Here is a 21,572-nt window from a genome sequence, read left to right on the forward strand (position 1 = left end):
GCTTCCGAGAAAACGATACTTTTTGCTAGATCGATCTGCGTGAGAAACCGTCACTTGAATTTGTTTTTTAGGAGAGGTAAAAATTATGAAATTTGTTTTTTTTTTTTTGGAGGGTTTGTGTTTGTCAATCATATGGAAAATAAATTTCATTCACGTTATTTTATGCAATAAACGTTTTTCGTTGGGATTTCATATACGTTTCCGATACTTTCGTTTACTTTCTCCTTTAAGATGTGTACATTTTTATTGGTCGCACCGCAACGGGTTTTCCAACAACAGATGGTGTTGAACAGATGGAATTTAATCCAAACCAGAAATGCGACAGTTCGCATTTTGACATTTGGTTCACGTGTTGTGTTTGTTTTATTATGACAAACATAACCTCAAAAAAAAACTCACATTTAGACTGAACGAAATCATAGTTGAGAGTCGTGTGTGGCGATTGTGAATTGTTTGGTGTTTGATTAAAATAAAATAACCGGACGATGGATAACGAGGAAATGGATATGGAAGTGACTGATGAAGTCATTGACGAGGATATGGACAGCAGTGGTGATTCGAGCGACGAGGAAGGTGATAGAAAAGATAGTAAAGATGAAACAGGCCAAGTTTATCTACCGGGAAAGCCACTTGATGCCGATGAAGAGTTGGTGTGCGACGAATCAGCATATGTGATGCTGCACCAAGCACGAACTGGAGCACCATGCCTCAGTTTTGATATCGTTCGTGATCAACTGGGCGATAATCGTGAAACATTCCCGTTGTCGTGTTATATGGTGGCGGGTACACAAGCAGCCAAAGCACATGTCAACAAGTAAATATGGAACAGATTTTTTTTCTACTTTGAAGACAGAATCGATTTCAAACATATTTTTGCTTCTGCTTGCAGTATTATCGTTATGAAAATGTCCAATTTGCATCGGAATAGCGAAGAAAACGATGATGACGAGTCCGAGGAGGAATCAGATGACGAAGAAAACGGATCGTCCAAACAAAAACAACCACAAATGGATTGTGCGTTGATCAAACATGCCGGTTGTATAAATCGGATACGTACAACAAATGTGGCAAACAATGTGTTAGCAGCGGCATGGAGTGAATTGGGCCGAGTGAACATTTGGAGTATATCCGAACAATTGTTGGCCGTTGACGACAAAGAGTTGCTTAGTTCGTACCAAAAAGAGGGAAAAGCAAACAAAGCAAAAAGTCTGTTCACGTTTAGTGGCCATCAACAAGAAGGTTTTGCGCTTGATTGGAGTTTAGTCGCACCAGGTCTGTTGGCAACTGGAGACTGTCGGAGGGATATTCACGTTTGGCAACCACATGAATCAGGCACATGGAATGTTGACCAACGACCATTAATTGGGCACACCGATTCGGTCGAAGATTTACAATGGAGCCCCAATGAACAAAGTGTCTTGGCCTCTTGTTCCGTTGACAAAAGCATTCGAATTTGGGACATTCGAGCTGCACCAGGCAAGGTGAGAGATCTTTTGTGATTTGAAAATCATTTTTTTTTTTTTTTTGAAGAAAAACAAACAATCCATCCAAATCCTGCCAATGATTTTCACTAATTAAAAATGTTCTTTCCAGGCATGCATGTTGACATGCGAAAATGCACACAGTAATGACATCAATGTAATCAGTTGGAATAGAAGTGAGCCGTTTATAGCGAGTGGAGGTGACGATGGTGTGCTTAACATATGGGATTTACGGCAATTTGCATCAAGAACACCTATTGCCACATTCAAACATCACACAAAGCCAATCACAACGGTCGAATGGCATCCCACTGATTCAACCGTGTTGGCTACTGGTGGTGCTGATGATCAAATTGCATTATGGGATTTGGCGGTGGAAAAAGATACCGAAGCCGCAGCCGGTGTTAGCAATGGAGCAACCGAAGAGGATGATTTGGGCAATTTGCCACCGCAATTGTTGTTCATCCATCAAGGTCAAACTGATATTAAAGAATTGCATTGGCACCCACAACTCCCTGGTGTCATCCTATCAACGGCACACAGCGGATTCAATGTTTTTAAAACCATCAGCGTTTAAGCATTGGATAGAGTCTACTCAAGTTATTTTCTTGTCATCAAAACCTCAAAAATGGAAAATAAATTTTTTTAATATTTTACGATGTAAACAAAAGCACCGTGTGTCATTTGCGCGCAATCAATTGCACTATCTTCATCATCCTAGGAACTATACCAATCTCAGTTGTACACCGTAATATTTTTTAATTTGATCGATTTAAATCATAAACGATTGATTGTTATTTTGCTTTATTTTCGTACATAAATAGAATGTAAACCACTAACTGTCAATTTTTGACATTTTAAAATAGTCGACACAAATTTTCCGTTGATCATTTATTTTGAAAAGCACTTGTCTATGCATACGTGTCTATTTGTATACAGATGAAACAACACTACCACCATCATAGAAACAAAGCAGATAATTCATTCATTGTCGATGTGTTGGTGTGTCTCTAAATAAAATTCTATATCTAACACAGCAGCGTTCTTATCACTTGTGCCAGTTGATGCTATGCTTCTACTTATAAATTGAATGCGTTGGGTTCTGTATAAATAAGTTGATGCTGACACTTCATTGAAAGCAATCCAAAATCTTCTGCGTAGTCGCCTGATTTTATTGTTTTGGTATAAATAAATAACACAATGGCCGGTTTGCCACCTACCTTTGTCAAAGGTTTTCATGATGAAGAAGTCGTACGGAAAATGAACTACACCCAACTTGGTAAAACCGATTTGTTTGTGTCCAGGCTGTCAATTGGCGGTGGAACTCTTGCCCCTTATTACGGGTTAGTATTCTCAATGCACAGTATAAAAATAGATTTTCCACTTGTAAGATTAAAAAAATGAATAACAAAAACATGATATCGAATATTTTAAATACAAAACAAAAACATACATTTTGAGATTGGGTTTAAAAACACCTGATTTTGATTTAAAAAATCAACAAAATGCGAGAAAGAAACAAAAGCTGAATATTTGTAATTATTCAATATTGAGAAGCAAGCAAAATGTATATTTTCAACGCAAAAAGAACCAAATTAAATTTATTCGCAAATCAGATAAACTGCAATCATTCAATTTTGTATTTTTTTTTTGTATTCAGAAATGACAGTGAAGAGGAGGCGATTCGCGCGTTCCACTATGCTCTCAAATCGGGTGTAAATTATATCGACACAGCTCCATATTATGGCCAGGGACGATCGGAAAAAATCATTGGAAAAGCACTCAAAGGCATTCCACGTGAAGCATATTACATTGCAACAAAAGTTGCTCGTTACAATATGGGCGACACGGTTGATGCGCAATTTGATTTTTCAGCGAAGAAAACCAAAGAATCAATTGATCAAAGTTTAAGCTATTTAGGCTTGGATTCAGTTGACATAATACAGATTCACGACGTTGAATTCGCCGACAATTTAGATATTGTTGTTAATGAAACACTGCCAGCTGTTGAGGAGGCACGAAAACAAGGAAAAACACGTTACATCGGCTACAGTGGATATCCACTTCAACCACTCAAAGAACTTATTCTAAAAGCACCTGGTCGATTTGATGTGAGATCTTTACTGCCATGTGCTAACAACTATTCCATTTCATTTCATGTATTTTCTCTCCAATTTTAGACGGTTTTGTGCTACTCCCGATACACGTTGCTTGACGATTCTTTACTGGAATACGTTCCATTCTTTCTGGTAGGGATACTTTATGTTCTTGAATATAGATTTGATACATATTATTATCGAGAATGTCATACATCGTAGTGACATTGATTGCTCATATCAATTAAATGAAAATTTCATTTCATTAAATCAATCAGGAACAAGGTTTGGGATTGATTTGTGCTGCTAGTGTTGCAATGGGCCTACTCACAAACGATGGTCCACGTCCATGGCACGTAGCACCCGATGAAATAAAAAAACAGGCTCGTTTGTGCAGTGATTACTGCATATCGCAAGGAGTCGAATTGGGAAAATTGGCCATGTCGTATGCAGCCGAACTAAAGGGGCCTGCAACATTTTTGGTCGGAATGGCAACTATAGATATTGTCGATATTAATTTGGACTCTTTCTGGAATGGCTTGACTCCAAAGGAAAAGGAAGTATTGGACTACTGTTTGAAAAAGTACGTCGGCCAAAAAAAACCATAAATCATTTTTGTCTTTTACTTTTATTCATTATGAATGTGTGTTTGTGTTCCTTTTTACAGTTTTTGCGTCAAGAAAGGCCAATGGGAAGGTTTAGAATTGGCAAAACTCAGGGCCGCCAGAAAATAGTATCATAATATAAATGTAATCTTTTTTAAAAACAAAAACAAATATCGAATGTTTTGAATTTCTGATTAACCTGGCTTACACGTCTATTTTATCATAATATATCAAATCATAAAAAAAATGTCTTGTTTTCATTTTAATCTTATGCATTAAGTGTTTGTTTTTTGATTATGCAACTTGCACATCTAATCGCTTGTAGACTGGTTGCCGTTATCATCCTGGTCATCAGTGATGTTCAACATCTCTAAATTTAGCAAATGACGAATGGTTGGACGGCCGTGTGGGCAATTCTGGAAATTAATGGAAAAGAAATCGTTTGAAAACATTTTTAAGAGAAAAAAAATAAATGAAAAATAAATGGAATTTCGTTAAATGTCGCCTTACCCACGGTTGATCAATGGTACCCATGTGATCAATCAAACGTCGCATATCGGTTCGCGACAGCGATGTACCGATCATCACAGACGATCGACATGCCCGTGACGCAAACATCGCTCGAACACGAGATGGTCGGCAGGTATCCAAATAGGTCGCATCACTTGTTCCTTCATGTAACATAAATACCAATTCGTCAATGTCTTCCTTTCCGAATTCCCAGTTGCGGCTGAATGGTTTCGCTATCAATTTTACGCGTTTCGTCACCGGCCTCCCGATGTCAATATCAAAACGGAAGCCATTATCTTCGAATACTTTCAAATTGTCCATCACAATGATTTCGTTAACAGCCGTCATATCCAGATCCTGGGGCACAACCAACGGTTGATGATTTAATACTGTTGTTTTTTGCAGCGTTTCAAAGTTGTACTTTTCGTCGGTGGCATGTTGATCGACGATGAACAAATCTTCATCCAATTTAACAATTATAAAGCCCAAATTGAACTGCCCAATGATTTCCATACGGACAAAATCCTTTTTCGAAATTTCCGTTTTCAGCTCGTTTTCGGCCGACTGGTTTTGCTTTGGATCGATTTTCGTTTTGAATTTCATTCGGCTCAACATGGACGCTGTGCTGGCACGCGCCTCCAGTTCAATTTCTTTTTCCATGAACGCTCCAATCTCGGCTATCGATGTAGAAATGGTGGCAATTTTTTTCGGCTGAGATCCACTGGTTTCATCATCCAATTCATCGTCAAATATTTCCTCTTCTGCTATTTCTGGTTTTATTTCTTTTCCGGCTTCGGAACTACTGGCTTCTTCGAGCTGGCATGTAAAGCTGCTCGTGTGTCCTTCGTCGGTCTGGCCCATTTTAAACCTCTTTACCAGCGCATGGATGTCTTTGCTTGGTGTGTATGTTTTGAGCATTCGATTCGGCGTGTTAATCGCTTTTACCTTGCAATCGATTCGATAGTCACGTTCGGGTGGTTTAGCTACAGGCGACATCTCCGCATCAAATGAATTGTTGTTTTTCAGCATCTCAGTATCCTCGAATGAATCGGTTTCCATCACATCATTGATTGACCGCTTGAACACAGCATCACTTCCACTCTCAGAATCATTCACTTTGGTAAAACTAGATTTTGTATTTGGCTCATCATCATCTGAGTCCGGTTCCGATTCATAGCTCACAAAATTCGTTTCCGTTTGCACAGTGTCTTGTGACAAATATTCATGGATTTTCTTCATTTTCAAGTTACGCGCAAGAATTTCATCCGCCGATTCATGTTTGCGTTTCTTTGTGTTTTGCGAACATGATTCATCTGTTCGGCCTGTTGCACGCCATTGCGATAGCATACTGGCAAACTTGCTGGCATTTCCTTTTTCAGTATAGACCGTAATATCAGAGTCATCATCATTGATGTATGAAGCCTGCAGAAACTCAATAGAAACGTAAACAAAATTATTTTGACGCAAATTCAATTGAATTTGAATTAAAATGTGAATATTTTCAACCCATAATCACATGATAAACCCAATACCAGACATGATAACAAGAACCAAACAATATGAATAATCAAAATGATGCCCATATTCCCTTTCACCATACTTACATCTGATGGACTTTCTTCGGCCGCTGCAGAACGATTGTTTCCACTTTTGTTCTGTTTGTATGCCAATAGACTAGGCAATGTTTGATTTTCCACTTTAAATGTGGATGGGATATTTCCGAATGTCTTCAAAAGGCTTTTCTTCAACGCTAACCGCAGAATGGTTTCATTGTTCACCATGACTTGTCGCTTATCTGGTGTTACGTTGACATCAACATCTCGCCGTTCCATAATTACATTGATCACGACAAATGGATATTGATGCTGGTTATACCGGTGATACACATCGTTCACCAATTTGATGATTGTCTTTGGGTCGCACGGTCTCCCGTTGATGAAGAAGAATTGTCGATCTTTTGCACTTCGTCCGCAGCCGTGGCCACAGCTTGAGATGTAACCATCGAATTGAAATCGATTCAATCCTAAATTATCCAGCTCTTCATCGGCCACATTTATGGAAGCGTCCAGACTTTTCAAAACATCCTGGGTGAGCACTTCATTCTGTTCGATGGGCGGTCGAATTTCGAGTAAATTGGCATTTTGCTTGGAACCAAATATAGCCACAATATTTTCACGAAGCAAATACGAACTGTGTGTTGTCATAATATTGGATTTTCCGTTTTTACCCGTGTGATTGATCAAAACAATGCGTTTGCCGTACGAAATTAGGCCATATGCCTGCATAATTTGGCACATTTTAACAAATTCCTTCTGAATATTTCGTTGAAATTCACGTTTTCGAACCGGTATGGAAGCAAAGAGATTGGTCAGCGTGACTGTGGTACCAGTGTGTCTGGCGCATGAACTGTAAGTGAACCGAAAATATGATTACTCAATGTAACCCGTGTGCAAATAAAATGACTAACACTCACTCAGTTGTATGTAACTGTATGTAGTGAGTGATACACAACTAAAACTGGCTAAGTTGATTGAAATCATGCGTTTTGTATGGAGACAATCACGTTTAGTTATTCTTTCAGTCAGTCGACTAATTTGGGACATTTTGACTAAGAGTGATTTGTGATTAAAGTTAACTGCAGTTGCTTATTTTGTTCGAGACAATCACTTTTAGTCAGTCAAAATGTCCCAAACTAATCGACTGAATAGTCAGTCAAAAAATTTTCCACATGGGAATTCACAGTCAATTCATTCCTTACGTTTGTTTCATAATATTCCCGTTGTGGTCCAGCTCCAATTTGGTGGCCACATTGACAGAGTGGTGTTTCGTGGTGATTGTCATATCGGACAAAGCACAGAGAGAGCTCAGAGCCTCACCTCTGAAGCCGAACGTAGCTACACTTTCCAGATCATCGAATTCTCGTAATTTTGACGTGTGATATTTGGCCGCTGAAACCATGTTCAGAATAAATTCAGTGAAATTCCATCGACATTGCGAAAATAAAATCCTAAATTACTTAATCCTTTGAAGTTGCTTTCCTCAACGCCACTACCATTATCCGATACTTCAATCGATTCCAGTCCATTTTCACGCACTTTTACTTCAACCGATGTTGCTCCAGCATCCAAAGCATTTTCAACCAATTCTTTCACAGCGATAGCCAAACTTAATACGACCTGTGAAAAAAACACACATACAAAATCATTAGATACTTTATTCCGATGGATTTATGGTTTTTCTTAATACTCTTTACCTGACCCGAGCATATTTTATGAACCGTATCTCTATTTATGGCACTTATAGTTTTTGCTGCCACAGTTGTGGCTGGTTCATCAATAGAACTCATTTTATATTCTGTTCATTTTGGTTTGTGATGCTTTTCAATTTGACTAAAGAATCGAACATTCAAATTACGGTCTACGAAATTACGCGGTAAAATAAGTCAACTAGTTCGAAACACTTCGAAATGTGTTCTAAACATTTGTTCTTGAGATCACGGCATGAGAAAAAAAAACTTAACAATCTACCGCAAAAATCAAACAAATGTAAAAAAACTGAATTTAAATTTTATTTTTTGCCCGCAATTTATAAACAAAGAAAAACAGGTAAATTCCAATGCAAAAAGTACTCCAATGAAATAAATAAAATTGAGTAATTTGTTGTGCGGCGACATTTCGAATTCCAACCCTGCACCAAATAGCCGCAACAGAAACCGACGTGCGGCGATTTCGAAAACCAGTAAACAATGTTGTCAGCTGATTGTCATGCAGCGCCATAGTAGTTCTGTATGTGTCGGAATTCGCCCGTTGAGTGGATTTTAATTTTGGAGGGAAAACTTACAGTTGCCATTCGTGAAAAGTAAAATGAAGGCATAAGACGCTTCATCATCTCGTCACCATTGCATCACGTTTCACATTTTATTCACATAGTTTAGAAGAAAGAAAAAAAACCTTTTCACTCCATCCACAAAAATAGAAACAGTTTTCTTTGTTATTTTTAATTTGTGACAGTGAAGTAATTTATTTTCAAATAAATTTTGAAAATTTTCGGAATTCGAGTAAAGACAGTTTTCTTGACACAACACATTCCTTTGTGTATATTGCAACCGTAAGCATAATCAGAGAAAATACCGTTTAAAGGTCACGAGAAATGGCATCTCCATCGATTGCATCGTATTTTAACGTTCGGAAAAGAGCCGCTGCCGACGATATTGTGAATGCCAGAAATAAAATAAGTCGTTTGGAATCGACGAATGAATCGTCGAATCGTGCTCAGGCGTTGGTGGAACGGGCGATTTTGGCCAAAAATAAATTAGTTGATGCTGATGCATTTGGTACAAGCCCAAGCACTACCACAGTGAACAATGCAAAAGTAGTGGAATCGGCACCAGTTCAGGCCAAACCAACCATTGAAAAGCGTACCACACGACGCACTGCCAAGCGCACAGCATCGGCCATCTCAACGAATGCCGCGAGCAAAGAGCCACTGAAGCAGCAGAAAATTGTGAAATTCACATTGGGCGGATCACTATCGCCGCGCAAGAAATCCACCAGTTCACCAGCTAAAGCATTCCAATCGATCGAACGGAATGCCAGCACCGAACGTACGACACCAACAAAACAATCAAAGACTGATGAATCGAAACCATCAACATCGGACACAAACAAAGCCAGCATTGTTAACAAGAATTTGACCAATGTACGAAAGGAATTGTCATTTGAGGAGATAAAATCGAAAATTGGACGCAGCTCACGTCTTGATGATCTGAAGGCCCTATTGAATAAACGACAACAGCTTGACGAACAACTGCAAGCTTGTATCAACAAACGCAACGCCAAGCAAAAGGCAAACAACTCACCAGCCAAACTGGGCGGGCAGAGTCTCAAGGAATTTGACACAATTGAACTAGAAGTTTTATCAAGGTTTGTATCATCATTTCATTTCTTTTTTCATATTTGCCACACACACACACACACACACACACACACACACAATCATCACCACTTTAGTTTAGATAAATGGATTGTTATTATTTTGCCAACCAAAATTTTCATTCCAATCAGGAAATACCCAACAACCAAAATCACACAGCAGAAAAAAAACTAACAACAACAATGTTGGTAATAAATCAACAAAGTTGCAGTGGCGCATACACATTTGATCGGCATTTAAAAAAATTGACCTGAATTCGATTGCATTGGTGAATTTACATGACAAAGTGCATTCTTTTAATTGGGTCTGTGAAATACGTATTGCACACATTATTGTTGTTGTTGCTTTTTCTTCGAGCGTTGCATTTTGTTGTTCGTCGGTTGATTAATTCATGTTTTTTTTTGCTTACCATATGTGTGCAGCGACAGTTTAATTGAGCGCACATGTGTTTATTTGGGTGCTTGGAATCGTCTCACGTATGAGCTGTGACCCTTAGATTAAACATTTCTCATTCAATTCCGCATTGAAGATATTAATTGAATCTAATCTTCATTTAATTGATTTATATATGTGTTTTTTTGTCTCTATTCAGTCCACAGAAGGGTCTTCGAACACCGACCAAAACTCCCGTTAAGACTCTACGCAAAGAGCTAGGCAGCGCTGAAAAGCATCCAGTCGCTCACGATGATTTGATGTCACCGAAAAAGGCTGCTACACCACGTCGTCTCTTCAGCCCAACGAAATCGAACGCTGTGCCAGCGTATCAACGTTTTGCAAACTTAGCAAGCGATGCAGTCAGCACATCATTGCAATTGCCATACAAATACCGTAGCCTACTGGAAACATTCCGTTGTGTCGATTCGATTTGTGCCATGTTTTATAATCGCAAGGAAACGATTACATTCAAAAAGCTGAAGCCAGCCGTACAGCGTATGATGCGTAAAAATCTGATGGAGAATCATTTGGCACAAATCAAGTATTTGGATCCAGATGCGTACATGTTCGAGCAACGTAAAATGTTGAACCCGGGCTCGCACACCAAATACGATTACTACCAATTGGTTATCACACCGAACGTACAATCATTGCCAGCTAACTACGGAACCAACGATGAGATTGGTATACAGAAACTCGATGACGATAACATCGTTCGCAAAGCCGACACCAAGACAATGAATCCACAGATAATGATCGCACGTTATCAACGATTCCAGCGAATTCTTTTGGATCGTGTAAAGCATGAGCACGATGTATTCCTGCGCAGTCTGCAACCACCCATCCATATACCAAAAGAAAACATCCGTCGTTGGCACGCCGAATTCGATTTGGAGGCTTGCCCCGAAATATTGCCGGGAGAAATACCGCAACCACCAAACATTGAGAAATTCTCATCAGCCAAAGACATTTTATCAACGGCACGGAATCTGTTCAATTGTGCCACACCGACGGAACGGATGATGGAACGGTATGAAGCCAACCAAATTGCGAACAAAACACCAGACACTCCATTGACGACCGAACTAAGTGTGGCCAGCACACCGACAACGAGTACGGTCACATTTACAGCGTCGACGCCGGCCACCGATCCCGTCGCCAAAGTACTGAAAGGTGTACCAAAATCACTGCTGGAGAAAATCCGCGCAAAACAAGCGGCCAAACAACTCGACGCAATGACACGACGACCATCACAAGATGCCGAAGCCAGCAAATACGCTCGACTGCCCGAGCTAGCGCGTTACATTCGCAACATTTTCGTGACGGAAAACAAAGGCGTTTTGGAAATGGACAAAGTTATAGCGAAACTTGAGAATAGCTTCCGTGAGAAGATGACCCGCGACAATCTGCGCGAATTGCTTGAATTAATGTCGAAAGAAGCACCACGCAATTGGCTTACCTTCCATTTCATTCGTAAGACTGATTTCATTAAAATCAATCGTCATGAGAATTTGGCCGAAGTTATTAAGGATTTGGAGCGCAAAGCACAGCAAAAAGCTGAATAAGCAAGCCACCACGAACAGTGTTTATTCGACTGATAATACCATACCAAAATGAGGAAATGAAAACAAAGAATAGAGAATTAGCTTTTATTTAAAAGAAAATTTATAAGATTTAGGACCAATTTTTCAATTGTTTTTTTTCCCTTTAAAGTTTGAATACCGATTGATTATTTTGAATGTGTTTTTTTTAAATTTCCCTTTAACCAGGTTAGGTGTGCATTTTCATTTTCTTAAAGAATATTTTTTCAATATTATTTGTTGACATGCCACTATCTCAAAATAACCATGAAAGCACGACAATAAACCCAATTTCTTTTGCAATTTTAACTGTGTGCATTTTCATGATTTTAATTTTTTTTATTTCCGTTTGTGAAAAAATGAAACATTTTGAGTTGCAATTGTAAACATTTGTTACTTTAATCTAATACTTTCGAAAAATTGGCGTAAGCCTGTGACACTCAGGGGAATTTTTAATTTCTTTCGTTTTCTTAAATTTTTTAGTAAACAATGTGTTGTAATCAACAAAAAGCGAAATGGAATGTTATTTTTATTTTCTTGATAGAAACGTGCCCGTTGAATAGGTTTCTTGACAGTAAACAACTCCTTGATTATCAAGAGTAACACGTTTTCGTGTGGTATGATATATTCTCAATGTCACTTCCCTTTATTATTCGTTTTTTGTTATTGTAATTTCGACTTTCTTAAAATGAATTTTGTTTTTTGTTTCTTAAATGTTCAAGTATCCAAACAAGACAAATAAAAGCTAATAATGTGTTTCTTTCCCTCTCTCTATCTCTTTGAAAAAAAAAAACAAAATGCCTTTTTCTTTCTCTCGCGATACTGTTTATCATCAAAAAGTTCATAATGAGTAAATCACATAGATATTTTGTAACCGATAAACGACCGATAGCCGATTCACAAAGGTTGATATCTCATATGGAATGAATGTAGTTGTGGTAACTATAGCCACAATGCCTCAAATAGATTTATCGATGGTTTTGGCTTTAGTGTTTGAACTATTTATGCACCGCGCGTGTTTAAAAAGGTTTGGTTCCATTTCTGGGGGCTCGAATAGATTTGTATTGAAAACAGCAATTTCATTGAAAACAATAAAATGTGAATAAACAAAAACAAAATGCGTATCGTCTTATTCGATGTGGTACGTGTGTTGGGCAAATCAACAGCGAACGATATACGTGTGTTAACGTGTGCGGCATACAACGTCGCATACATACAAAGAAAACGGGTGATGGAGCGTATTGCATATACATGTGTATGTGCATAATTTCAATGCTGTCATCTCACGTCATCATTTGCAAGACTCATGTGATTGTGTATTTGAAACGACATACAAATACACACAGAAAAAAACACAGAAATCAGCAGATACAATCAGCTTAGAAAATACATACGATCGAGAAAAAAACCGAAAAATTCAACACAACTTTGCGAAAAGAAAATCATTCGTTAATTGGAATTATAGTGTGTCAATGAGTGACTAAAGTGGTTACATGTAATACACAAACTCCAATACATACACACCGCAGCAGTAGCAGCAACAACAACAACAACAACAACAACAGCAGCAGCTTTGTACAGCTCTCTTTGTTTGTTCGCCTCGTACGATATCGTCCGATTGATGACAGTTCTGCAGTTGCTTTTTAACGCACTTATTCATCGATTCAACAGAAAGCGATAAAAAGATAGAAAACAACAAGACATTCAGAACGACGGTGCTCGATTCACATCGAAATTGAATAGTAACATCGATATAAGGTACACACCGTGCACATCCAGAACATACATAAATATATATATACAACACTGAGCAGCAACTGAACAAGGAACCCAGGCCAACACAACATAATAGTAGTTTGTGAATAGTCAGCCGATTAAGTCAAACAGAAACAACAAAAAATATCATCGAGTACGAATACAAAACAAACGCTCTTCATTCTATGTCTCAAGCTTCTCGTTGTGCATTTTGTCGTGTACAATTTCACTTAATTCATTAGAAAATTCGAAAACTACGCGAACTCAACAACAGCAAACGACAACGAATAAAAAGAAAGCGTCTGACGACACAGGCGGCCCATTCTATCGTATTATTTAGAATTCAAGTGAAATTCAGTGTAGTGTGCAGTGTGTGGTTATTTTTTTCTTGATCTCTATCCGTTCAAGAAATTTCTTTCTGTCGTTATTTCAATTTCAATGCTGTGTGTTCATTTCCCAGTCAAGTTTGCGCGTACATAAAGCATATGTAAAAATAATACACAAAAATTCGAGACAAAAAAACGTGAAAAACGCATTGAATCGTAATAAGAGAAAAACAGAAAGAAAAACGTGAAACACAGTGAAAAAAAATCAAAGCAACAAAGAACAACAAGCCACAAATCTATTTCTATTCACAACTTGTTTATTTGATTTGGTTCCTGGCTACATATTCTCTCACTCTCTCTCTCTCTCTCTCTCTCTCTTCAATTTCGATTGTTGTCTGTGTATTGAGAAGTCATTTTCTTCATAAAAGAAAAATATTTTCGTTGTTTTGTGCGCTGTGTCGAACGCCTCAACATGATTCGCTTCCAATTCGTGAATAATAAAAATTAAATGAGCAATGAGCTTTGCATAGCAAACACTGTTTGAAAGAAGAAAAAGTGTAAATCAGCTGGCATCAACGACTAAGAAAGAAAACAAATTCGACGGAAAAGAAAATCAAAGAAAGCAGCTAGTACAGGAAGTCGTAAAGGAATAGTGTTCAGTGCGAATGAAGAAGAATCGCGACCAAGTTTTGGTGTACGGTGTCAACTGTCAATTACGACACACATCAATCAGCGTGTACTCAACAAATAATATTTCAAGTGATTCCGATTTCTGATGGACACATAGAGACATAACTTCATTTTTTGAGTGTGCTGTTAACTCGTTCTTACGCCACCTTCGTTTGGACTTTAGTTTCAACAGTCAGCGTGATTATAGAAACTGCGAAAACATAAAGAGAAACAAACACACCACACACAAAAAAACACACCGCACCGCACCGGACTCAAACGGTCGGGCAAATTATTGGCAACGAATAATTGATAAATAATTTCTGTGTTTATCTCGTTGGTCACATTCGCACTGCTCAGCGGCTCGTTTCTTTTTTTTTGGCATTCTCACATCGGTTTTTCACATACATGTGCCTTCTATTTCGCTAGAAATATTGTGTGGATTATTGGATAAACGCGACACAAAGCGAGAATTACACGATTTATCGTTTGCCACTGCTGTTGACGCCGTTGCTGCTGCCGTCGTCGTCGTCATCGCCATCGTCGCTGCCGCCGCCGCGCTATTTCCCCTTTAACTTTGTGTGTGCTCTCAAGTTTGACAATAGTCGACACAACACAAAAAGCTGTGCAACAGTGCTGCAAACAGAAAAAAGGATCCATTCGTGAGTAATCAACCAATCGAATAAACGTGGAGCAAGACAAGGCTCAGCCAACAACCACGAAATGAATAGTCTGCTGAAAGCATTCAAAGAGTTTTACAATGAAATTAATGGTGCTACATTAACGGGTGCAATCGATGTGATTGTGGTGGAACAAGGCGATGGCAGTTTTGTCTGCTCGCCGTTTCATGTGCGATTCGGAAAATTGGGCGTTCTTCGGAGCCGAGAAAAGATTGTAAGTACTATTCTTTGCAACGAACATTCACATTGCTCAGCTTATTATCTATCTATCCCAATCAAGAATAAAGTTGAAGTGATTCGGTTTGTGTCTCTCTCTCTGTGTGTGTGGACGAGAAGTGTTTGTTGTTTCATATAGTGGATTTCCTGATTCATCAATTTCTATGTTAGGAACAGTACCTACGTCTGTTTTAACCTCATTCACTTTATGACCTTGAACTTGCTTTGTAAATGCATTTCAACATCGTTCATCAATCAGCCGCGTCGAGTCATTGAAATCGAACAATTTAACAGCAAGTTGATGAAAAGAAGACAGAGAAAAAAAAACGGCAAATAGCCATTACATTAGAATGAATGCCGCATATCGGCGGCGGCGGCGGCGTCGTGGAAAATTTTAGAGGAACAAATGTTCCCTTTTTGTTTGCGCCGCGTCCGCACTGTTTCTTTCACTCACATTCCGAACGAAATGTATGTATTCCGATTCGAAACATTCAAGTGGACAATTTGACAGCTGAAGTACATGCCCAAGCATACATGCTCATGTCCGTGCATGTGTGCTAGCGTCTACATCTGATTCCCTTTTTTCGCATTCGCTTCTATCTTTTTTCGCTTTATGTGTATTTCTTCGTTCTGCGGTTTGCGAGAGAGAAGAGAAAAAAAACCTTCCTAACAACGTTTATTTTCGTTTTTAACGACGAAATGGTTGGCATCGGCAACAAACACAATATGCCGAGAAGAAAAAATGAAACACTTATGCGCACACACACTTAGGTGACAGCTGTGTGTTCATTTTAGCTGAACGCTCAAAGGTCAATGTATCACTAATTCATAGCAACGAATCCATGCACAAACCGAATGAATCACTTCAACTTTTGTTCCCTTCTAAATAGCATTAAGCCAATACGGCGACGACAACGATAAAATAATTAAATTGTAAAAGAAGAGAAATGATTTATACAATTTTTTTTTCTGCTATGTCTTTTCCTGATAACCATTTTTGAAATTGTCAAAGCCACTGTATGTAACAAAACAAAAAAAAATGATTTCCTTTTTATATCATGCGTGTAATTACACGGAAACAGGTTGATATCGAGGTTAATGGCGAACCGGTTAACATTCACATGAAACTGGGCGAGAGCGGTGAAGCGTTTTTCGTACAAGAATGTCCTGAAAATGATCTAGACGAATTGCCCGAAAATTTGGCCACATCACCGTTGCCATCTGAAGAGTACGCAAATAAATACAATGACAGGTAAATGTGCATGCATAGCGATGTCTTCTAATTTTTCTTATGCTTAGAGTTCTTTCGTTTGTGTGTCATTCTTGCTGCAAGAGAAGAAAAAAAACAAATCAGCTTCACCAAACAAATCATTACTGTCATTATTTACGACCTGCAACTAGTTGCCAGTAAACACCAATTTAAATAATTCGCAAAATGAATTGCATAATTTATATCCGTCGTTCGTTGTTGCCGGTTTTCCCCTTGTTGATTCGTTGTAGTTTCTTTCTCTGTGTTTATTCTCTCTCTCTCTTTTTTTTGCTTTTTCCGACTATTTTATTTATTCATTTTAAAAATTGTTTACCTTGTTTATGAATTTCCTATTGGCCACTGTGCAATGCGTACAGCAATGAAACGGACGAGAATAGCAGTATTGGTGTGAAAATTCGACGAAATTCAACCGCTTCGTCACCAAGTGAAAAAGAAAAAGTCTACGAGAATCAACAATCAGACTATAAATCAAGACGGTGAGTGATTGCATCTGAATTTTCAATGTTTTTTTTTCTACGTTGATTTTTGCTGCAGTACAAATGAAATTTAAGCTCTAATTCTGTGTCAATGTTTTCTACTTTCAAACAGGTACAGTGAAAAAGTGCTAAACCGTCGCAATGTTAGTGAAACAAAGTTGGAATACACAACGGAGCAGATTCGTCAAGAATTGGCGGAGAAAGAGGCTTTACTTAAATCGAATGAATTGATAACCGAGAGCAATGAAACAGAGGCTTCACAGAATACGACCTCGGAAGCAACGACCATTGCCGAAGAGCCACAACACGAACATTTCGACGCTGACCAAGTTCAAGACAGTAAAATTGTACAAAACGATGAGATCTCGGCAAATGCAGACCAAAAATTGAATACCAAAGAAAGTAGTGAGCCACGTGCCGACGCAGCTGACGAACAACAAGCAACGACCGGTACAAAGGAGCCGACCGAATCAAAGTCCAAAAAGAAGCGACGAAAGAAGTCGATGATGAAGAAAAAATCATCGCTTACCACATCATCCATGTCAGCACCCAGTTTGAATACGAATAGCAATGCATCACGAAAGAATTCGTCAAGCAGTAGCGCTGGCTCGGCATCGATCGTACCATCTGATCAATTGGACTTTGACACCGATCCAAATCAACCGTCGTCGAATGCAACATCGTTGTCGATCGACGATTTAGCGAAATCGGAAACTGCTGTCACCGCAAATGACAGTTTTACTGAACCAAATAACATTCATCCGGAAACAATGGATACACCCAGAATGTGTGATTTCCATTTCTTCAGTGATACAGAGGTGGCAGCAAGTCCATACGGTTCACGACCATCAACACCCATTCAAAGTGATAGCGAATTTGAGATATCACAACGTGAGAAAAACTCAGATCCAATGACCAGTTCGACGGCATCGTGGAAATGGGGCGAGTTCCCGATTACACCAATCAAAACCGATGCAGACAGCGTTGGAAGCAAAGACGCCAAACAAGCGGAACGCAATTCAACGTTGAATACCATGTTGAGTTTCATGAAAGAAACGATGCGAATGCGCAAGAGTACATCCGACGGAGGCGTTTATCTATCTGATTTAATGAATACGGAAGGCTTAGATCCGGATGTGGTTGCTAAATATTTTCCAGCGCCAAAGAATGCATCCGATTTGAATTTGAACGATGGTGATGACCATGAAAGTGGAAACGGAACATCGTTGCCACACAGCCCCAGCTCCGTTGAAAATGGCGTCTCAAAAAGTATTGCATTTGATTTTGATCATGATGGAAAACTGTACGAAAAGTAAGTTCCATTTTTTGTGATTATTATTGCCGTCACTCGAACATTTATTTTTTTTTTTTTCTCTTCGGTAGAAATGTGATTGCCCTGTCATTATGCGGTGGATTGGATAATGGTGGACCAACCGACGAGGAATTCGAACATCATCTCATCGAATATGCGGATGTGTGCCAGAACCCATCAATTTTCATGTCACCGTTGCTAGTTGTTCGTTTGTGTGACAAATATTACAGTTGGGCAGCCGCCTCTTCGATCGTCATGACCGCTATCGCTTATCGCAAACCATTGACGCATGTGAGTATATCTACCCCTGACCAATCGTAATGTATTCAATTTCCGTGTTATTGTTGGAACAATTTGCGACCACCCATGTACATTATTGTACTAATGAATGATGTATGTTGTTATATGTAGGATGCGATTGAACAATTGATGAACGCAAACAAGATGGCCGATACCCGAAAAAGTTCTGTAACATCCAAAAATGATTTGGATGATTCGCAAGAAAAAGATTCGGAAAATAATCGTCGAAATGCAAGTGGTTATTCATGGTGGAAATGGCGTCGTTCGACTGAAAGTGCGGACAAAAAGTCACCACCCAAAGAGATCCAGGACAGGAAAGAGTCGCGACAAAGTGTTGAACGCGTCGATGATATGAAAGAGATAATTAACGATTTAGATAACATGACAATAAGTGGTTCAACCGCACCAGAATCCAAAGCTGACGATAATCAAATGGAACTGCAAGAGGTATCTTTGCAAAATCTAAGCATGGATAATACTGATTCAGTAGCTAAAAATGATGATTCGATCAGCTCCGAACTGGCTGATGTAAGCAAATCAAGTTTCTCTAGTGAGAAATACCGTAAGACGCTACGACTAACGTCAGAACAAATTGTGAGTAGTTGAAATTCATATCAAGCGTTTTGGAGATGTATGCTTAGAATCTTTTACTTATTTTATTTCTCTTTATGTAGGAGAGCCTTAACCTAAAGCCCGGAATGAATGAGGTGGAATTCAGTGTGACGACTGCGTATCAAGGAACATCTCGTTGTAAATGCTATGTATTCCGTTGGAAATCCACTGACAAAGTGGTGATTTCCGATATTGATGGCACCATCACCAAGTCAGATGTGCTCGGCCACATTTTGCCAATGGTGGGAAAGGATTGGGCACAGCTTGGCGTAGCCGAACTCTTTACGAAAATCGAAAGAAACGGTTACAAGCTGCTGTATTTGTCGGCGCGCGCAATCGGTCAATCGCGTGCGACACGTGACTATCTGCGTTCGATTCAACAAGGAAACGTTAAACTGCCAGACGGTCCATTGTTACTGAATCCAACGTCATTGATATCGGCTTTCCATCGCGAAGTCATCGAACGCAAACCGGAGCAATTTAAAATTGCATGTTTGAGCGACATAAAAGCATTATTCCCAGAGAATCCATTTTATGCTGGTTACGGCAACCGAATCAATGTATGTTTTTCTTGATTTTTTGATGATCTACCCCACAATATATACGCATATTGATCGATTTATTTTACTCTCTCTCTCTCTCTATATATATATACATTTTCCGTTTGTACAGGACGTATGGGCTTATTGCGCCGTTGGCATTCCGGTCATTCGTATATTCACGATAAACCCAAAGGGCGAATTGAAACATGAATTGAATAAAACATTCCAATCGACATATCATAGTATGGCTTATATTGTCGATCAACTATTTCCACCAGTCAACGATCGCGAGGAATCGGTGGAATTTTCTAGCTTCAATTTTTGGCGTGAACCGGTCGTTGATATCAATTGTGATGATATCCTGGATGCGAACGCATCACCCTCCAGTTCGAATGCGAAAAACGATGTGCCACGCTTACAACGCACACCACCAACACCGGTCACCGAAAATGATCCATCGATGCCAACCATTCCGGAAAAGGCATAAACTCAACACTCGCACGTCAACACGACGACACACAGTCTCGATGATTGATGCATTAAGGCTAAAGCTAAACCGAAAATTAAACAAAACAAAATGAAAAAAAAGAGAATAAAAGGCGTCATATATTCACTTGAGAGCAAAACAAAATTTATAGTTGGTATTTGGCTAAAATGTGCAAGACACAGATACACACAGCGCAACGCTTGAAAATTCAAACAAACAAATAATGCATAGCACGATTTTAGAGATATTTATTCGGGTTCATTACTATTTATTTCAAATAGAATACAGTAAGAAAAAACAGAGAAGCAGAAGACAAACTACAAAGAAAATATACGAAAATATCAGTTTCGAAACGTTTTTATGTTGATTGATCGTCACACAACACACGAACAAGTGTGAAATGTCTTCTCAAGGTCACATAAAATCCTTCTTTTCTACGTATTCTTTGAAGAAACAATAAAAAATCAATAAATGCTTTTAGTACTTTGTATCTGCGATCTGCATACATATTTTTTTTGGTTGCTCGATGAACCTGGTGGCTTTCTTTGTTACGCGTTCTATGAACATTTTAGATGACAAATATTTCGAAATTGACTGAAATATGAAAATGAAGCTTGAATGTGGTTCTATTCCTTATCATCATTTGTTGAAAATATAAAGAAAACAAAAATATATTTATACAAAATTAATAGAACTTTTTGTGATTTTTGAAATGAATCTTAAACAAAATTCTTTCATCATTTATCCCCTTTAGTTTATGTTCCCGTTTTTTTTTCTTTATTTTAATCAGGCGGCTTCTGTTAATTATTACATATACTTAGATATTTTAGCGGTTTTTAGCAACACACGAATTACAATTTAGATTTATATTTTTTATTAAATTATATTTTTTTTGCGGGAAAATTTGGTTATTTATTTTACATAGATCTTTTTTTTTACTTCATATTAAATAAATCATTACAATTAAATCAGGTATTTATTTTTATGTGCTTGTGTTTTATTTGATTACATTTTAAATTTAATCTAAATAGCAAGAAATTACCGAAATACATTGATAAAATAAAGAAATTTAAAACGACCAGACTTTTAATTTTCATTGTGTGTTGCAAAGAAATTCGCTTGAAAAATGTGACCAACAAAAGAAACAAAATCAATGAAACCAATTAAATAAAAATCCAAAAGCTGATTTAATTCAAATAAAATTCGATGTTTATTTATTTATGAGATTCGCCTATGCGAAGAAAAGGATAACGGCTTTGAGGGTCAACGTGACGTAGATTTATTAGAT

General features: G+C 38.3%; 5 protein-coding genes across 13 annotated transcripts; 4 read left to right on the plus strand and 1 right to left on the minus strand.

The window, feature by feature from the left end:
* The first annotated feature begins 349 nt into the window (after positions 1 to 349).
* On the plus strand, positions 350 to 2,517 carry LOC129574085 (glutamate-rich WD repeat-containing protein 1). The gene is made up of 3 exons (XM_055455482.1): positions 350 to 814; positions 890 to 1,481; positions 1,594 to 2,517. Exons 1-3 carry the CDS (start codon positions 486 to 488, stop codon positions 2,056 to 2,058), a joined length of 1,386 nt encoding a protein of 461 aa, XP_055311457.1. The 5' UTR covers positions 350 to 485; the 3' UTR covers positions 2,059 to 2,517.
* A 21-nt stretch (positions 2,518 to 2,538) lies between these two features.
* Positions 2,539 to 4,334, plus strand: LOC129574087 (uncharacterized). The gene is made up of 5 exons (XM_055455485.1): positions 2,539 to 2,824; positions 3,142 to 3,592; positions 3,662 to 3,730; positions 3,856 to 4,160; positions 4,245 to 4,334. Exons 1-5 carry the CDS (start codon positions 2,682 to 2,684, stop codon positions 4,309 to 4,311), a joined length of 1,035 nt encoding a protein of 344 aa, XP_055311460.1. The 5' UTR covers positions 2,539 to 2,681; the 3' UTR covers positions 4,312 to 4,334.
* Positions 4,190 to 8,550, minus strand: LOC129574081 (mismatch repair endonuclease PMS2). 2 transcript variants are annotated; one of them, XM_055455473.1, is made up of 7 exons: positions 8,533 to 8,550; positions 7,946 to 8,081; positions 7,709 to 7,868; positions 7,451 to 7,640; positions 6,297 to 7,098; positions 4,693 to 6,114; positions 4,190 to 4,598 (listed from the first exon to the last, which is right to left on the minus strand). In XM_055455473.1, the coding sequence occupies exons 2-7, from the start codon at positions 8,036 to 8,038 to the stop codon at positions 4,494 to 4,496; spliced, it is 2,772 nt and encodes a 923-aa protein (XP_055311448.1). In that variant the 5' UTR covers positions 8,039 to 8,081; positions 8,533 to 8,550; the 3' UTR covers positions 4,190 to 4,493. The 2 variants fall into 2 exon arrangements, with proteins under 2 accessions (XP_055311448.1, XP_055311447.1); XM_055455472.1 differs by lacking the exon at positions 8,533 to 8,550 and having other exon boundaries at positions 7,946 to 8,204.
* LOC129574084 (DNA replication factor Cdt1) lies at positions 8,533 to 12,155 on the plus strand. The gene is made up of 2 exons (XM_055455481.1): positions 8,533 to 9,614; positions 10,217 to 12,155. Exons 1-2 carry the CDS (start codon positions 8,842 to 8,844, stop codon positions 11,622 to 11,624), a joined length of 2,181 nt encoding a protein of 726 aa, XP_055311456.1. The 5' UTR covers positions 8,533 to 8,841; the 3' UTR covers positions 11,625 to 12,155.
* A 425-nt stretch (positions 12,156 to 12,580) lies between these two features.
* Positions 12,581 to 21,359, plus strand: LOC129574080 (phosphatidate phosphatase LPIN3). 8 transcript variants are annotated; one of them, XR_008688658.1, is made up of 9 exons: positions 12,581 to 15,283; positions 16,368 to 16,537; positions 16,912 to 17,031; positions 17,144 to 18,343; positions 18,415 to 18,634; positions 18,755 to 19,237; positions 19,318 to 19,815; positions 19,928 to 20,363; positions 20,417 to 21,359. XR_008688658.1 is itself a non-coding variant. In XM_055455469.1 (9 exons), the coding sequence occupies exons 2-9, from the start codon at positions 15,113 to 15,115 to the stop codon at positions 20,282 to 20,284; spliced, it is 3,219 nt and encodes a 1,072-aa protein (XP_055311444.1). In that variant the 5' UTR covers positions 12,582 to 13,397; positions 14,819 to 15,112; the 3' UTR covers positions 20,285 to 21,359. The 8 variants fall into 8 exon arrangements, 7 of the variants coding, with proteins under 7 accessions (XP_055311444.1, XP_055311439.1, XP_055311440.1 ...); XM_055455469.1 differs by having other exon boundaries at positions 12,582 to 13,397; positions 14,819 to 15,283; positions 19,928 to 21,359; XM_055455465.1 differs by having other exon boundaries at positions 13,232 to 13,548; positions 14,131 to 15,283; positions 19,928 to 21,359.
* The last annotated feature ends 213 nt before the right edge of the window (positions 21,360 to 21,572 follow it).

This window comes from Sitodiplosis mosellana, unplaced genomic scaffold, assembly GCF_009176505.1.
Source record: "Sitodiplosis mosellana isolate CC-2019 unplaced genomic scaffold, AAFC_SMos_1.0 Smas_scaffold_6150, whole genome shotgun sequence".
Classification (NCBI taxonomy): domain Eukaryota; kingdom Metazoa; phylum Arthropoda; class Insecta; order Diptera; family Cecidomyiidae; genus Sitodiplosis; species Sitodiplosis mosellana.